The sequence below is a fragment of the Camarhynchus parvulus genome, chromosome 3 (genome assembly GCF_901933205.1).
Source record: "Camarhynchus parvulus chromosome 3, STF_HiC, whole genome shotgun sequence".
NCBI classification, from domain to species: Eukaryota; Metazoa; Chordata; class Aves; order Passeriformes; family Thraupidae; genus Camarhynchus; species Camarhynchus parvulus.
In genome coordinates this window covers 49,781,004-49,798,337 of record NC_044573.1, presented here as the reverse complement: position 1 = coordinate 49,798,337, position 17,334 = coordinate 49,781,004, and the positions used below count along the sequence as shown (strand labels likewise).

The window sequence follows — 17,334 nt, the reverse complement described above, 5'->3', positions numbered from 1 at the left end:
AAGGGTTTGGTTTTGTGTTCTTTTTCCTCTTCGCCCCCCAGATTCTTCACTACCACCATCTCCTTGAGGATTCACTGAGCTGACCTTACCGGCTATCTCTCACATTCAACTATGTTTTTTTGTTTTTTTTTTTATTGCAAGATAGAAACTTGTGTTTGTTTGTTTGGTTTCTGGGGTTTTTTTGGTCAACTTTTGTCTTGGTGACAATTCCAGCAAAACCCTTGGGTATTGGGGTGCCTTGGTATAACCAACTCCTGTCTCCTTTAAAATGCTCCCTTTGCCCCTCCATCTTGCAGGCTTATTCCCTTCTGGGAGCAGCACTGGTATTGGCATGCAGGGCAAGCACTGCAGCTTTCAGTAGTGCCTGACTTTTTAAAACTTTCACTGTGGAGTGCTTTTCCTAGCTGCTGGTTTAAAGAGAAGGCAGCAGAATGTAATAGCTGGGAGCAAAACCTGCTTTAGGAGCTGTAGTGACCCCAGTGAGAGCCTGATCACTAAATATCTGCTCAGATTTTGTTTATGTCTATGCACTTTTATTTAGTTTCTTTTCAAATATGCCACCAGTTACGGGGGCACTAACGTTTTCAGCACACTGTTCAGGATGCTTTTGGTGTGGAAAAGCTCCATGATTTTATTTTCCTCCTCTCCAACTCCGCAGAGGTGTGCAAGAGTTTTCCTATTTCTGCACGCAGAGTTCAGAAGTTTGTGCTGCCGCTGAGCTGGCTGAGGAAAGGAGGAGTTTTGCTTTTAGGAGAGCGAGCCTATCATATTTCACTCTAATCCTAAGCGATAGCCACGCAGTCGGTTTTATTGTTAGAAGAGCCTTCCTGGAGCTCCTTCAGCAGGCTTTTCTCTAAGAGAGCAGGGCAGCCGGAATGAGGCGGCAGAAGTGCAGCCGCTTTATTGTCCCTCGTGAGCAGTGCCATGCCAAGGCGTGATCCCTGCCTGCTCTTCCTCCTCGTGGGCTGCTCCTGATGAGCCAGAAGAGGACTGAATTGCCTGCACGCTCCTGGGCAGCGATGCCAGGGAGAAGAATGGAGCTACAGTTTTTGCTGTTGAGTGGAGAATGGGGGAAACACTTGCCTCGGTGCTATGCTCTGCTCAGCCCTTACATGCTCGGCTGAGCTGCTGCAAGGTGCCACTTTCTGCTTCTTTTCTCCCCTTTGTTTTCTTTGGCAGCTCCCTAAGTGCTGTATCAAAACAGCTTCGGGGGAGCTGCGCTGGCACAGCCACCTACGTCCATACTGGTGCTGGTCTAAAGGCAGCGAGGAGAAACCTGGACTGAAGTCGGATTGAGTTTGTTCAGCCTCCCGCGAAAACCGCTGAGAAAGGGGACGGGAACATTTTCAGAGAGGTCTCTTTGGAACTGACGCCAGTGGCTGGCTTGAAAGAAAATGAAAAAGGAGTGTGTTTCGAGATCTTTCAAACTCAAACAAAACCCAGGCTCCCTCTCGCGTGCTGTCAGCTGGATAAATTTCTCGTCCTTGTCAAGGCAGACAAAGAGATTGTTTCGCAGCGATGGGGAACTCTCCTCCATGTGCGTGCAGCAGGTAGACGAGGACGACGAGACCTGGACATACCGGAGCCAGCAGAGGAAAGGTGATTTGCTTTCTCTTTAACCCTTGCGATTGCTGCTGAAGTGCCAGCCCCGCTCCATGCGGCTCTGTCCAGCTGCTCGCGTCCCACCGCGGGCCAGGAGCCGCAGGTGGGGGGGGGAAGAGGAGGGCAGCACAAAAGCTGAGGTGCAGAACAGCCTTGCCAAGTTTATTGGCGGGTTAAATCTGTGAAAGCTTATAGTAATTAACAGGAAAAAGCTTTAATTTTCCATCTGGGTACTGACTGTGTGGGATATAGGTAAGTTTTGTTTATGCTTCTTGTAGCCACTAGTCATTGGTGCCAGAGTCTTAGGGCAGGTGCAGCTAGAATCTCTCTTCAAAATGTGGAACCGAAAGCTATTTTAAGACTCCGCTTCTAAACGTCTGGGTGGCTTTTCTTGGATGACTGCCTCAGGGTCCTGCTGGGAAAAATTTAAGCGTACTTTTGTTTTATGAGGGCAGACTGAGAAGAGGTCCCAGATGCAAAATAAAAGAGATGATGAGAAAGTGATGGGAATTGCTCCACAGAGAGGAGGGACATCTAGGATACGAGATAAGCAGCTTGGACTGAACCCTTAAAATGTTCAGACCTGGACTTCTAAAAAGACTTTTATTTTGTTGTGTTCTGTTTTGAATGAAGTTTGTCAGGTCACTAAGTAAACAATTACCTCATATTTGCCATAAATCAAAACAAATTTCAGAAGTTTGCTCACATATGAGTTGGTGAGCAGGACCAGCATTTGGCTGGCAGGCAGTGGAGCATGTGTGCACGCAAGGTTGAAAATACTCAGTAAAGTGAATGATTTGGTTGTAATTTCTCTAGTGCTGCCAGAGCAGTAGTTTGTTAATAGAAAGTGTAAGGTTGATTCTGTTGTGCTGTAAGGTCACTTTTGTAAAAGCAAGCAGGCTCTAGAAGGGCATTTGATCTTCAAAGGGCCTTTTATTTCTTTTCATTTCTCGGAGCAGTTAATAGCTGTTTGACCAGAATTTCACTTCCGTGTCAGAACAGATTGTGGCTTTAGTAAATGCTTTGTATGCAGGAACGCAGGATGTATATGTGTGTGCTTTGCTCCTTGCATGCTAGGGCACAACTTTAATCTGTGCTTTGAAGATTGTTTTTTAACCTGCTTTGCTGCTGAAAAATTTCTAAAAAGGGAGTTTGCGTTTGCAACCAGTGATTTTTACTTTTGACTGTGGGTGTATTGATATTGTACAGCGGTGCCAGATTAGCTTCTAATGCCTGTGGGATGGGATCTTGCATGGATCAGAAGAACCATTGAGCCCTGCTGCTGGCTTCTATGTAACTTCCATAAAGTTTCTTGTGCTGCCTTCCTTAGCCTGCGCTCACGCTGCAGGCAGAGATGGGAAAGGAAGCTTTGCTGATGGATTAATGGTGTATTAATTTTTCTGAGTGATTTACATAAAGAACCCATTGTACCGACTGGAGGGGGAGGGAGAATTCCTCCTGTAATTGGGCAGCAAGCTATGAAAGCCTCCCTGCCTGCCTATAGAGGAGATGACAATACGTCATTTTGGAAGGGAAGGTGTGGGGAGATGTAGATTATGCAGGGTTTATTTCCTCTTTGCAGGGAACAATTTGACTCAACCTGTAAAATCGGCCTGGATCATAAATCTAACTGCGCATTTCTATCTGACCAGGATCCTCTGCCAGACTGACAGGGATTGCCAGGGCTGAAGGGAGTGTGGGGTTATGTATTTGGGCAGGAGAAACTTGTCACAGCTGCAAGTCTTTCACCCTGGGCTGCGAGTCAGGCTTGCACGGTGTTTGGAAGAGTTTGAGAATCCATACCTGGCAGAGTGCTCGTCTTAGGTTTGTGTTCAAAGGCAAAACCGTGTGTGATAAATGGCCACTTGTGTTCTTGAATTAATTTGTTCCACTGCTCCGTTGCATTACTGCTTGCCAGCCTTTGCAAAACTGAGGGCTCAAAACCATATTGTCTTTGGTGCTCAAATTAACTACATTACTAAATTAACACAAGCTAGAAAGAAATGAGAGGCACAGCAGACATAGCAAGTGTTATATAGAAAACCAGAGTATTTTAAGCTAGATGAAATTTTAATAGTTTTTCACCTATCAGAATAGTTTTCCCTCCAGTTCTTGCTCAGGTAAATTGGTAAAAAACGTAAGTCTGACAAATCACAGCCTCTCCATCTCCTAACTGTACGTGTAAAGACAGGAGTGTTAATAACAGAAGCTGGAAATGACGGAATTGTTGTTCTTTCTGAGCTGTTTCTCTTCCTGTCTTTTTAAACCTCTTCTTTTGCCGCTCCATTGCTCCTCCAGGCTCGGGTTGCATTCCCACGAGGCTGCTGGGTGACAGGCACAAGGCAGCATGTGTTGCGTGGTATTTCACCAGCAAAGTGGCTAATCTGCCTTGGCTGCAAACCCGAGCTCGCACACAGTAGCGAGCACAGAGATTGGCTGGATTTGTCAGTTTGAAATGAGCACCAAGAACAGAAGTAAACGGGAACTGCAAACCTGGGGCACTCCCCGGTGTCCTGCAGGGCTGATCCCAGCGCACCTGGAAGTCAGGGGCTGCTGCTTCTTTTTTCGTTTTAAAATGTACACAGTAATGCAGAGTGTTTTGGAGCTGGTAGCACCAATCTGACTTCGCATTTGATAAAGCTCTAGTAGAAGAGATGGTAAAAGTTGACAGTAAAATAAAGGTTTGGTTTTTGAAGCATTTTTTGCTCAGCCCTCTTCCTCCTGAGTTAGCTGGAGGCCCTTTGAAATGAGGGCACACTGTAACTCCCATGTTTCTTCTTTAATCAGAGGTTTTAGTTCACGTTTTACTTTCTGGGGGAGCGCGTATTTTCAGACTGGAGCCCAGAGCATTTTTTTCCTTTAAAAAACACTTCATTGGAAAAAGACTGAGAGGAGTATTCTTTGAAATGAAAGTGCATGTGTTGCAAAGGATTTCTGATGGTTGGAAGAATGGGACAGTGGTTCATGTGTGCTTGTGCTGTTTATCACAAGTACAACATAGCAAGTAACTCTGAATAGAGATAACACATGAGTTAGTTCATGGCACAGGCTTCACCATATTTACTTTAATTTTTTTGGAAAGGAAATGAGTCACATGGCAGAATCAAAACAACTTAACTGAGTTTTTCTGGCCAGGTGCTGGAGAAACACAACTATCAATCAGGTCTGGCCACAGGTGACAATGCATCAGAAGAAGCTCTTACACAAAGAGGTTTTCCAAGCTCTCCCCAGCTCCTGTCCCTGTTTATTGCTCTGATGTTTTACCCACTCCCTCCATTTTACTGCAGGTTATATTACCTGGAAAATTTATTTAGAGTCATTAGAGAAACCTTGTTTCTCAGGTAACTGCTGTATTTTAATGACTGATTAAACCCAGTTCAGAAGGTGGCAGCCACTGGCTTTCTGCTGTTTGCTGGCCAACTCTCAGTCTTTAATACAAAATGTGTGAAATGCCCATTTTTTTCCTTGCAAAACCAGTCTAAATGAGAATTTGTTTTAATGGCAAAGAAGTTTAAATTCACAAATCTTTATGGGCTGAGCCTTTTGTGTCCTTGCAGTGTGTCTGATGGAAGCAATCCTAACATCCTGATGACAGCTCTGACCAAAGCTGTCAGTTAAGTTGCTAATGACTTATCATGGTCTGAGAACATCACACTTATCAAGGGGTCAGATTTCCATAAACTGAACAATTACTGAATTGTCACAGTAGCAGTTTGTAGCATAATGCTGCCTCATTATGTCAGTGTCATGATAAAAATGATGCCCTTTAGTTATGCCTGTACTACCTGTGGTTGGTTAAATTTGCATCATATAAGTTTAATACTATCAGATGAGTTTTTTCTCGTGTTCCAGAGGCAGTGTTGAGACTCAAGACCTTTTGGTTTTTGGAGCTTGTATTTTCAGTGTTTCCTGTAGAAACTCAGGCTAGAGATAGGCAACTCCTGATCTCACCTAACTGCAGCACCAGACTATCACCCCAGTCTTCAGTACAAATAATTTTTAAATTGTAGGTTTCTAAGTCAAGAATATAGTTTACAAGGGGGTTTCAGGAACAGACAAGTAATCACATTTTTTTAGTAATGAGATGCAAGAGTACCAATAACTATTAAGGTTTCTATAAACAAGATTACCAAATCCAGAGTTCTTGTTGCTATTCCAATATAAAATCATTTTATTGGGTTTTTTCCCTGTATGTTATTACACAAGATCTTGTGTTCAAAGTGGGAAAAAGTCATGCCAGTTACTACATAGATAAAGGCCTATAAACCCAAAGGGAGCTGTTAGCATTTGCAGAAGTCATAACATGTGATGGATGGTAGTGTTGGGGCATGTGTGTCTGTGAAAAGGATTCTTGAAGCTGGGACAAGTCCATAAATAATCATTTATGGAAACCTCAAAAAGCATTTGTGTAAGAGGCTGGAGTAAGACCAAAACAAATATTATATTAAATATATATACCTTTTTGTGAAAGGCTTTTTGGGTTGTGGGTTTTGTTTGTTTTTGTTTTGTATGTTTTCTGGGGGGATTTTTTTTGTTTTTAAAAAAAAATAAATTAATGTTTATTTAGTAAGTATAAGGATACATATGCAAATATAAATGTTTGAAAGGAAAAATAATGAGAGACTTGATATAAAAGTCCATTTTCTGTCTTCTACTACCTTTTACATGTTATAGGTTTGGTGTGCAAAGATAAAATTGGATATAGTTCTATGCATTTGTAACATTTGGTCAAGTTTATATCAAATTTTTGTGGTTGAACTGTTGGATGTGCTTTTATGGAAACACAGCTGGGAGCAGAGGTACTACTTCAATTACTGATGTATGTACAATTTGTCTTAACATATTTTATCATGGCACAGCAGAGGGTTCTGTAAAGCTTTCATGATATACAGTGGCAAACAAAAGTTTTCATGCTGGTAAAACAGCTGGGGACAGTCACAAGTTCTGTATTTAACTATAACTTAAGTACCAACTTTTGTGTGCTTGTACATACAGAAAAATTTAGTCAAAACTTTGCTGTGTTCCTATGTCTTCTGGCAAATATTGCCGCAGATGGGAATCTGAAAATGGGTTTGCTAAGCAAAAAATTGTAACCTACTGAAACAAGTTTAAATAAGAAATGCTGGTATCACAGAATATCTACATTGATATCACAGAACCTTTTGTTTAAACCCACATCTCTACTTCTGCTTTATCAAAAAAATTATGGATCCAGACATGGTTATTTATTTATTCTATGAAATCCTTGCCGAATTCCAATTCTTTGCTATTTTGAAAGTACAAATATCTTTTATTTAAAAAACAATATAATTTTTTATTTGATCAAAAGTGTTCTAAGTAAAAATAGAAATGAAAAAAAAAATTCTATAATTGTATAAAACTTGCTGCAGTCCTTCCTTTTTTCCCGGCTGCTATCCCAGCACGTCTGTGCCTCTCCAGGAAGTAGTGGCAGGAGAACAGCAGTCAGTGCTAAAGGACATTTCCCAGTGGGTTTTTTTTATGAAGAGTTGTAGCTGGTTTCACTGCCTACTCCAAGAGCCATAACTAATGGAAGCTAACTATGTTGAAGAGTCTTAATCTCTCAGGGGATTGTGGAATGTTTTTCGTTAGGATGGAGGAGCTGAAGGGAAGAACAGGCTTGTGTGGTGTTGCTGAATCCGTGTTTTGAGCCGCTGTGTCAGAAGCGTGCTTTTCTCAGGCAGATGGGAAGTTAACCCCTGGTGCTTGAGAGCTCCAGGGGCAGATCCCAGTTCCTCTGGGCAGCACTGTGCTGCTGTCAGGTGAGACCCTGACTGTGCTTGCCTTCACTTGGACACCTTGAATTTCAGGTGCAGAGTAGCTCCAGCCAGAGTTCTCTTGGCTGGTTGCCCTGTAGAAGACCACAGTGGTGGGAAACACAAACGAATGGAGCAGCACCTGACTTAACCCTGTGTTTCCAAAGTTACAGGGGCACTGCAACCCAATTTGTCCCACAGTTTCTGTGCTGTTTGGATTAGCAGGCTCGCTGGTGCAGCCCCCCTTGTCTTGCTTCTTTGTGGCCATGATGAAACACACGAGGTGCTGTGGTTTTCCTTCTGAGACTGTACTGCTTTGAAAGGTTTCCAATTTTACTTCATGATATATAAACTTCTCTATGCTTTTATACGCTTTGTACTCTTTCTCTTGTTCCCAGGGTACCCTCTAATGTCCAGCTTATCCTTAGGCTGAAAACGTGGGGCAAATGTTTCCCCTCACTAGGGGTTAAAACTGATTCCTGCTGACCTTCATATTTTACTCTTAAGTAGCTATATTTTATAAAGCAGACTGGATGCTTTCCAGTGATTGGATGCACTCTTTGAGCTGAAACAATGTGCTGTATGTGCTTTCCCCTGCACTGCTCATCGAGTAATAGAGTACATGAAATATTCTATTTCTATGCAGTTGTTAGCCAACTGTTTCAGGAATTGTCCTCTAAAACTGAGGGGACCTTTGTCTCCAGCAGGGTCATAGCTCGCCATTTTGGCAGAACATTGCAATTGTAACAACTTCTTGTTTTCCCTCCAATCTGTTACAAATGAAAAGAAAGTGAAGGTGAAGGTTAAGAATGTGGTTAAGTTAATAAAGTTGATGAATTCTGAAAGAGCGTATTTAGCTTCTGTTATAATATTTGGAACAATTAAATAGGGTGGATTTGACAGTTTGTGATTTAAACTGCAAAATACATTTTCTTCTTGTCTTTTAGCTGCAGAACTTCAATAAAAATAAAGAAATTAAACTCTAGGTTTGCCATCCACCTTATTTGTTGGGGGTTCATTTGGGTGTTTGTTTGGTTTTGCTTATATTTGTGTATTAATATAATTTATCTACCAGCCCCTCCCATTTGTAAGTGGAAACCGCTGTGTTGTTGGTTTTTTTTTTTCCTGGAGAATTGAAGTGTAAATGCTGTAGCAACTCGAATCTGTAGCTTATTGTTCCAAAGCCTGAGCTGAAGTGGGTAAAATGTAAGGCCTAGGTGCTTTTGATAACTAAGCAAGGTGTACTGTGAGCATGTGAGCATGTATGTTGGACACTTAAGAGAATGGCACATTTTCCATCCCAGGAAAAGGTCATTAATATGTACACCCTCTGCTCCTCCTAGAGCTTCCCTTACATATGGCCTGGCAGCTTCTGCCTGGTACTTTATCTCCCTGAAGCAGATGGGTTCCCTGGACTTTGAGTCGTGGTGAACTCTCAGTGTTTGGAAGGCAATTATGGGCTGTGAATTAGGTGCTTTGCAACTGGTGCGTCACTTGCTTAGCCATTCACTCCGAAATAAGAGATCTGAGAAGCACCGTAGAAGGTTTCCATATAAAGCTGCTCAGAAGCTGTCAGATCAAACACCGAAGCAGAGGGAGTGACAGGGCTGCCTTTTGCTTGAGAGTGGCACGTGGGGATGTTGAATAGAAGTTATTCCTGGTCACACTTTCTCCAGGGTAAAACAGGTCCATAGTAACAGTGCACCAGTGGAAATTGTGGATATTGGAGGGGATGGGGGACGTTTCTGGCCGCACCTCTTCTCACTTCTTACTTCAGCTGGGGGCCATGTCCATGAATCACGGCACAAGAAGCCGTGCTTGCCAGTTAGCAGGTCAGCTTTGATAGGAGCAGTTCTTGGAGCGAGGGACAGCTTCGCCTCCTGACTGCCTTGGAGGGGCACCTGCCCTCCCTCCACACGCTCTGTGCCTTGGTTCGTGCAGCACGTCCCCATCAGTCACGTCCCATCAGACCTGCTCCTGTACCTGCTACCTCTCTTTCCTTTTGCTTGTTTGCATGTCTGAATTTGATTTTTTTTCTTCCCCATAGCTTTGTTTTGCATATGCAGGTGTTTGCTCCCTAATGCAGTGGGGGTGCTCACAGTTTATGGATTAGGTTTAATACTCTGAATCACACTCTTGCAGGCACCTTGCTAATGACTACATTAATTAAAGAGGGACCTTTGGAAGAAACAGGCTCTTAATTTTGATTCTGTCATTCATGTCTAATTTTAATGTCTGAATTAGGGACAGAAACTAATGAATAGTGGAGGCTGTTGCCTTTTAGAAACTGAAATGTGTTTGTACTTACTTGTAATTTCCATTGAGTCTTTAGTATCTTTTTCTCCTTTGTAATCCAGATGCCAAAGAGGTGGTGAGTAAGGGTGACTGATTACAGCCTACTGTACACTTACGTGGAAACTCTCATCCAGGAGGTACTAACTCAGTTTTATTAACCTTGAGTCATGCACGTAATACCATATATGGTAAATATGGCATTTTCATTTCAGAATGAAATGAGGTATTGTGACATGCAGTGCCAGAATCAGGTATTAAATTCTATGTTTGACTTGTTGCCAGCTTGACCTGGTTTTGCAAAGGGGGAAGATGCCCTGCATGCAGCACCACATCTCCTTTCCCCCCGGGGTGCCAGCTGGCTCTGACAGCGGAGCTGTCAATAGCAAGGAGGCTGCAGCTCTTCCATGGTCTCTGTCAGATTGTCATTCAGCTGGGACTGTGAGGAAGGCAGCAAATGTATTAAATTAAACAGGTCAAAGAAGGAATAACGCATTTTGTTCTGGCTGCTCTGTGCTGACACCTCTCAGTGAAGAAGCAGTGGTGTTTCTGTCCCGGGGACAAGGGCAGAAAACACCTTGGGCCTGTCTCAGCTTTGTAGCAAGGAATGAATCAGAACAGGTGGGAATGTAGAAATACTTCCCATTGCACTACTCAAGTGAAGCTGTAACAACCTACATATGGCTCTGTCACCCTGCCCTAGCACGGTTACTGATAAGAGTACTGGCCCAATTTGCTGCCCAAGGACAGCTCATGCTGAAGTGCCAATTTTTGTAGTTTTTTGTCAAGGACTTGAGTGTATTTTGGCCCATAGCTTTAAATCAGAAGAGAACTGTATAAAGTGCTGCTGGTTTTACCTCAGTTTTTTAGTGAACTATTTTTTGTTAGGTAAGCATTGCGGTGATGGGAATGAAGACAGCTCCCCAGGCAGTATGGATGGTGTGTCTGCACACTCAGGGCACAATTAGGGCAGAAGAAACTGATTTTTCTCTTTGCTGCTTTGTGTTGGTCTGGCATTTGTGTCAGCATTGAAGAGTTTCTTGGTTTTTTTTAAAGACATTGCTCTGTTTGGTTACAACATGCCATAATTGTGCGTATTTCAGGAAACAACCTGTTCTTTTCTCCTCATCCTTGTAGGATGGTGCAGCTGTCTTTATGTGCCAGGGCGATAGTGGGGGAATTCACGTGTTCTTCATGCTGCCTGTGCTTTTGTATTCCTGATTACCCAAAGGTGGCCTCAGAGCATTCCCCAGTGGCTTGTTGTTACCAGGATTAGCGAAACACTGATGACATCAATCTGAGGGAACAAGCCCTTGCCAACCTGTGGCAATTTTCTGGAGCAATGCACAGATGACTGGGTAAATCAAAGTGCCCGCGAGGAACATTTTTGTTTTGTTTTAGTAGTAAACATTATCAATAAAGCCCTGTTGCATCCATTAATCAAAGCTAATTTGGCACACAACCCTTGCAAAACAATGAATCTTTTTTTTATTGAGAAGCGGGTCTTTTAGCTGCAGATTGAAATTACTGGATTGCCTGTGGTTTTTCCTTCAGAATTTCTGCTCTAGCCTCTCTTTAAATTTAGAACCATCAGCCACTGTTTCCATATAATTAGTGTGTTCTTCTGGTCATGTGTTAAGGCTCTGTAAACTCTGGTCCTACCCGCAAAACCAGGAATGCCCTCTTTGTTCAAATTCTGTGGCAAAGAAATTCCTGAATGAATTTGGAGAAGTTGGTTACAGATTCCTTTCTTGACCTACAGCAGCTCTTTAAAAGATTTTGCCCTTTCTGTGCCCTTTGTCTGAAGAGTAAGGCAAACAAAAGATAAGGCGAACTAATTCATTACTTCATTGTGTTTGTTTTCTTCCTCACTTAAGGCAGAAGCCAGCCCATTCCTAAAACCATTTATTTTATTAATTTTAAGGCCATGCACTTAGTGTCTGCACCTGCAAACACTGCTGGGTTTATTACAGAAAAACTTTTTGTTTGCAATCATCAGAAACCACAACAGGATTTAACAAATGCTGTCTGCAGTATCTGATTGAAAACTCCACCAGTATAGCTGCAGCTAGGGTAGAAATAAAAACAAAGGTTTTTCATTGAAAATCGTATTTTGATGAAAAAAACCCACATAGATAAAGGATTTTACTTTGGCTCCTGAGTTTACATAGGATTAACGTGGAACTGTGTCCCTCCTTCAAGTAAAAGGTCACTGCTTTAGATTTAATTCTCTAGGAAAACAATTTTGTCAGAGGTTTTATTGGAACAAAGTTGTTGTAATTACGGGCATACATTTTTTTCCCCAAATGTTTATATTGGTTCTGTTCATTCCTGCTCCTTAAAGGTAAGAAAAATTCCATTTTTTCTTTTACGTTTGACAGTTTGGAAAATTCTGTTTCTCATGCCAGTCTTGAAGGGCGGGACAAGGCCCTGCAGCTGCAAATCTGGAGTGCAAGAGTAGCTCTGTAGTAATTGTTGCACTGATAATTTTGGAAAGGTCCATTCATCACAAGTCACCTGCCTGCATTACTTTTTCCAGGATAGGATACATCCTTTTAGCTCCTGCTATGGTGAATACTTAGCAATTTGAGTTACTTTGAGTTACTACTTTAAAGGACATACTTTCTGCCTGATCGTTTCAGTAAGTTATTACTTGCTTCATTATGTTTGCTGTGGCTTTCCCCAAACGATTTTCTTAATCTTAAATAATTTTTGAAATATTTCTTTCCTTCCTCACTGAATGAGGAAACTCCACCCTTAGTCCTCAAGTAGAATAGGTAATATAATATGCGCTATCAACTGCAAGAGATAATGGCAAAATATTTTTCTCTTGCTTCAGAGTTGTAAGAATATTTGGTTTTACTTATCAAAATAATGTTTAATATATTTTTTTCCAGTGCTTGGCTTCCGAGTCAGTGCTGACTTTTTAAAGATATGCTGGGGCTGACCTAACCTCTCTTTATCTCCCGTCTCTTATCATCAGTGGGAGCACAGGGCCGGGTGGGCTCTGGGTCTGGCTTTCCTTAGTGCTTGAGCTGCCTGCACACTAGATAGTGTGGCTTGTGTCAACCCTCAAATTGAAAATTTTGTTTTTACTCCAGCTGTTTTCTTTGGATAGCTTTTCAGAGTGGTGTTTTTTTTCTTTTTGTTGATTTTGTTGTTGTTGTTGTTGTTTGTTTTGTTTGGTTTTGGTTTTTTTTTGGGGGGGTGTTTTGTTCTGTTGCTTTTGGTTTTGTTATGCACAGCTTGAAAGACAAACATGTAAGAAGCGTTCAGGCTTTAGAAAAATGATAGTTGGCACCCACCCAGGGTATCAGAAATGGATGTCTCCAAGGCTTGCTTTGGTTGTAAAAGGGAACAGGCCTTATTTAGATGTCCCAACAGCCCTGCTAGTCAGCTGGCAGTCAAACTGGGATGCACCTTCATGTGCAGCAACACGTGAAGCAGGACAGAAAGAGCCTAAATCCGCATCAATTTTTTTCAGTGAGTTGGGCAGATCTGAGCTGGATTTTCTTCCATGCTCATTTTAATGGTACAAGCTTTAGTATCCAAAAAGTGGTGAAAGTATGTACACATTTTTCTTGAATTTATTTGCCTCCCATCCTGTTGCATTTTCAGATTAGGGCAGCTAAGAGAAGTGGCACTTAGCAATGTTACGTTTCAACAAGGGAAATATGACACTGCAGCTTTTCTTCTAGTTGTGCTCAGAGAGCTGATAGATGTTTCAGTGAGTTGAGGGTAAGGGAGAGGATGAAAGATGTGGTTTGGTGTTTCATGTGGTTAAAACATTTCTATTTTAAAAATCATGACCATTACCTATTAAACATGGATATAATGCACAGTTCTCCATGTCAGTTGTGGTCTCCTCTATGGAGCCAGTCTATTTAGCATCCATTTGAGGGGAGCAGTGCTCCCCTGAGAGGTGGCAATGGCAGATGGCATTGTGGCAGCTGGGAGAGGCACTTCTCCTGTCCTAGGATAGATGTGGTGGGATATGTTCTTTCATATTTGTAGCTGTCTCTTGGTATCCAGCACAACATGTAATGCTTTGCAGAGTCAGCATATTTTGTAATATGGCTGTTGGAAGATATTTCCATGTTATTTCCATAGAGTTCACCCAGGTATGGTGGGGAAATTTGGTTGCCTACAGTCACAGACTGCAAAATGAGCTGTAGGGTGTAGGAGAACTGGTTCCCTGATGGGAATTTGATTTCATACTGCAAATGGCCAGGCAAGAGAAGACCTGGAGCAAGGAGCTGCCAGCTTCCTAGAGGGCAAGGTCCACTACCTTTGAGGCAGTCAGGGGGATATCAGGCCTCCTTGGTTTTGCTGCTGTAAAGCTGCACATATCCTTGGATCACTCACAGAGTCTTGGCACACTAAAAAAAGTAAAATAGATGCTAAACTGCTTTAGACCTGTCTGGGGGGCTGATAATTCTGCCCTCTTCCAAAATATGTGCATTTTTATTTAATTTATTTTTTGTTTTAAGCAAACAAAAAATTGTTTTTCCCATGGACATCAGAAAAGTTATATCAGAAGTGTTAAAAGGAGGATCCCTTTCACGCTTTTTTGCTCTGCTCCTGGTGAGGGTGGGAAGGGGAAGCTGGTGAACAGGACAGAGTATATCCTCCAAAGAAGATACACTTCCCCAAGGGCCCAAACCTTGCCAGAGGAGTGTGTGCCACTGGTGTTATGGCCCAGAGCAAGGCAGACTTTTCAGCAATTGTCTCTGAGCTGTGTCTAATTTCTCAGACACTATTATTATTCCACAGTTGGCTTCCTCTTCTTCGTTTTATTGACACAGTCTTCCCCACTGCCCATGTACAGAACAGACTGCTGGGTTGGGGATTTTTTTGGTAGTTTTTTTTGGTGGTTTATTTATAAAATATTTATTTTTGTATATTTTTTGTATTTTCTACTTGTGTTTGTGGTTCCCCTAGAATCTGCTGTGTCCTTTCTTAGTTCCCAGTCGATTGTTGGCAGCTGCTCTCAGTCCCCAGTGATTATCACTGATGCGCTTCTTACTTCCCCTTGCAGGTAATTAATGAGTAGATTTAACAAGATTGGACCTTAAAATCCCTCTGGTATCCAAGTAACCTTCCTCCAGCTACAATATGTTTTTGTTTATTTTGCTTCCATAAACTGTTTACTCCCAGAGCCCTCTGAAAGTGAGGGTAGGAAAGAGCACATGCACGCCTGGAGCACCAGAAAACGGAATTAAGGGGAAAGGGCCCCTTTGCTTCTCAGAGCATAAGGAAATCTTGACATTAGCCTGTACCATTTCTAGCAGGATTTGAAAGAGAAAGGGCACCCTAAGCTATATAAATGTTCTTTTTTGATTTCAAATTATTTCAATGTAGTGTCTCAATTTTTCTGCCACAGCAGCCTGCTCATAGTCCACTCTAAAGTGAAGTAACTTTTCTTATACGAGGACAGATACTTGAAATGTTATTCTTTAATATGAAGCCCAGTTAATGGTACTCAGCATCTCATCAACACTGCTTCATCTGGGGTCTGAATTGCTGTTTTCAAGGTGTCTGGGCCAGGGCTTTTTTTGGAGCTCCACCTAAAGATAACATGTGTTTGCATGTGTTCTTTATTTTCATTTGGCTTTTCCTTGAGGATTTTAGGATTTGTGCTTTTGGAGACAGTTGCAATTCTTGTTTGTTCAGCAAGATAGGCTATTCTGACCCTTACCTTGTTCCCTGGTTCTTGTATTTCTTTGCTGTACAAGGCCAAGCCAGGTTAGTCAACGCAACACAGCTTAATTTAGACCTAAATACTATGGATAAGCACAGTGCTAGTGGCAGCTCTTTGTGACCCTTATAAAATAAAATGCTTACAAGGTTGTGTCCTTCTATTATGGAAGGTGTCCTCTGCAAAAACAGGGAATAATGTAATAAATCTTTTTAGCCACAACATCTCTGGTACTGAGCAGAGGAATCATAGAATGGCTTGGGCTGGAAGGGACCTTAAGGACCTTGTAGTTCCAACCCCCCTGCTCTGGCCAGGAATATCTCCCAGCAGACCAGGTTGCTCAAAGCCCCATCCAGCCTTGCTTTTGAACGCTTCAGAGATGGGGCATCCATCCACCTGCAGCCTTAAAGCACACAGGCACATGCAGTATTGCAAAAATAAACACTTTCTCTAGCTTGACTGTTCAGATATTTGGCTTATGAATAAACTCTATATTTATAGAAGAAGTAGAAAACTGCTCAAAGCACTTTCTGGAGAGCAGGCGTGGGGGGAGGATCACCCAGAGTCGAGTCAGTAATTTGTGAGGAACAGGCGCGCTGGATTACAGTGACTTCCTTCCCTAGCGCTGACCCCTGGATGCCCACGAGCTGCAGGAGGGCAGTGACAAACGCTGACAGATGATCCGGACTGTCCCTCCCCAGGAGCTGCGGCCCGTCCCGTCAGTGGCCGCGCTCCTTCGGCCGCCTTTCCCCGCGGGCCGGGCGGAGGGAGGGAGGGAAGGAGGGAGGCCGGGCCCCGCCTCGCCGCTGCCCGCCGGGCCGCAGGATGTTCTGCCTGAAAGGTGAGGCTGCCGTGCGGGGTGGGGAGCGGCTGCCGGCGTGCCCAGCGGGGCCGCTCGGCCTGGGGGACGGCCCGTGGCTTTGTGGCTCCTTTTGTTGTCCCGATCCTGAGGGAAGGTGCCGGGCGGCCCGCAGACAAAAGGCTGGCGCGGTGCGAGGGCAGGAGCGCGGCCGGCGCCGGAGCCGCCGCAAGGCTCCGTGTGGGGAGCGTCGCTCCCGGTGACACAGCACCAGGGGCGGATTTGCCTTCATTTGGTTTTTCCCCCGCACGGGTGAGATGCCACGGGGCACCCCGAGAAGAGCAGAGAGGTATGCTGTGTTACTGCAGGTGCTTGATAGAAACTCCGCTGCTCTGCTGGGTGATGCTTCCTCTCATTCAGAGACCGTGCACACCATCGGAACAACAAGAGTTTTTACGTCCAATGATATAGTCTTATTTCATCTTTTTAATTGAACTTCTTAAGCACGTGGTTCTGAAACTAAAAGACTAGGAAAAGCTTACTCGTTTTGTTTCACGTCCATATTTCTGTTTTTTTGTTGTTTTGTTTTTTTAAATTGATATTACTGCTACTTTTCGTACTGAAGTAAGGTGAAAGCTGATACCGGAGAGCCGTTGTAAGGAAGGGTTTAGGAGTTTTTATTAAAAAAACCAACAATTTCCCTGGGAAAGAATAACAATTACGTTAATTACTTAAGTACTTATCAGTGCTTGCTCAGAGTGTTTTTCTAAGCTAGTTAGGGACGTGGTTTAGTGGTGGACTTGGCAGTGCTGAGTTAATAGTTGGATTCCATGATCTGAGAGGTCTTTTCCAAAGTAAATGGTTCTATGATTCTATAAACCATTGACTACTTTTATTCTACTAATCTTCTATTAATGCAAAGTTCCCACTAAAGGATCTTGGTACAACCAAGAACAATAGTTCCTTTCCTGTAAATTTCAGAGTAGAGATCCAGTGTTTCTAGGGAAAACCTTAGTGAATTGCACAACACAATTTGCTATGCAGTGGTTTATCTGAAATGAAATTGTTCTTGTGTACAAAAAAACTGCACAGTTTAAAATCTGAAACTCCCCAACAAGAGGTTTTCAATGCACAACAATTCAGCAGATCACTGGAATTACAAAGCAATA

At 42.9% G+C, this 17,334-nt stretch overlaps 1 protein-coding gene across 3 annotated transcripts in view; it reads left to right on the top strand.

Moving 5' to 3' along the window:
- Positions 1-707: 707 nt before the first annotated feature.
- The window catches only part of NHSL1 (NHS like 1), a 102,089-nt gene continuing 85,462 nt past the window's right edge, over positions 708-17,334 (top strand). Inside the window, exon 1 of one of the 3 annotated variants that reach the window (XM_030945619.1) lies at positions 708-1,599. In XM_030945619.1, coding sequence (XP_030801479.1) covers positions 1,395-1,599 — 205 coding nt within the window. In that variant the 5' untranslated portion in view covers positions 708-1,394. Of the gene's footprint in view, positions 1,600-16,165; positions 16,208-17,334 lie in introns of those variants that run through there. The other 2 variants (XM_030945617.1, XM_030945621.1) reach the window with 2 other exon arrangements.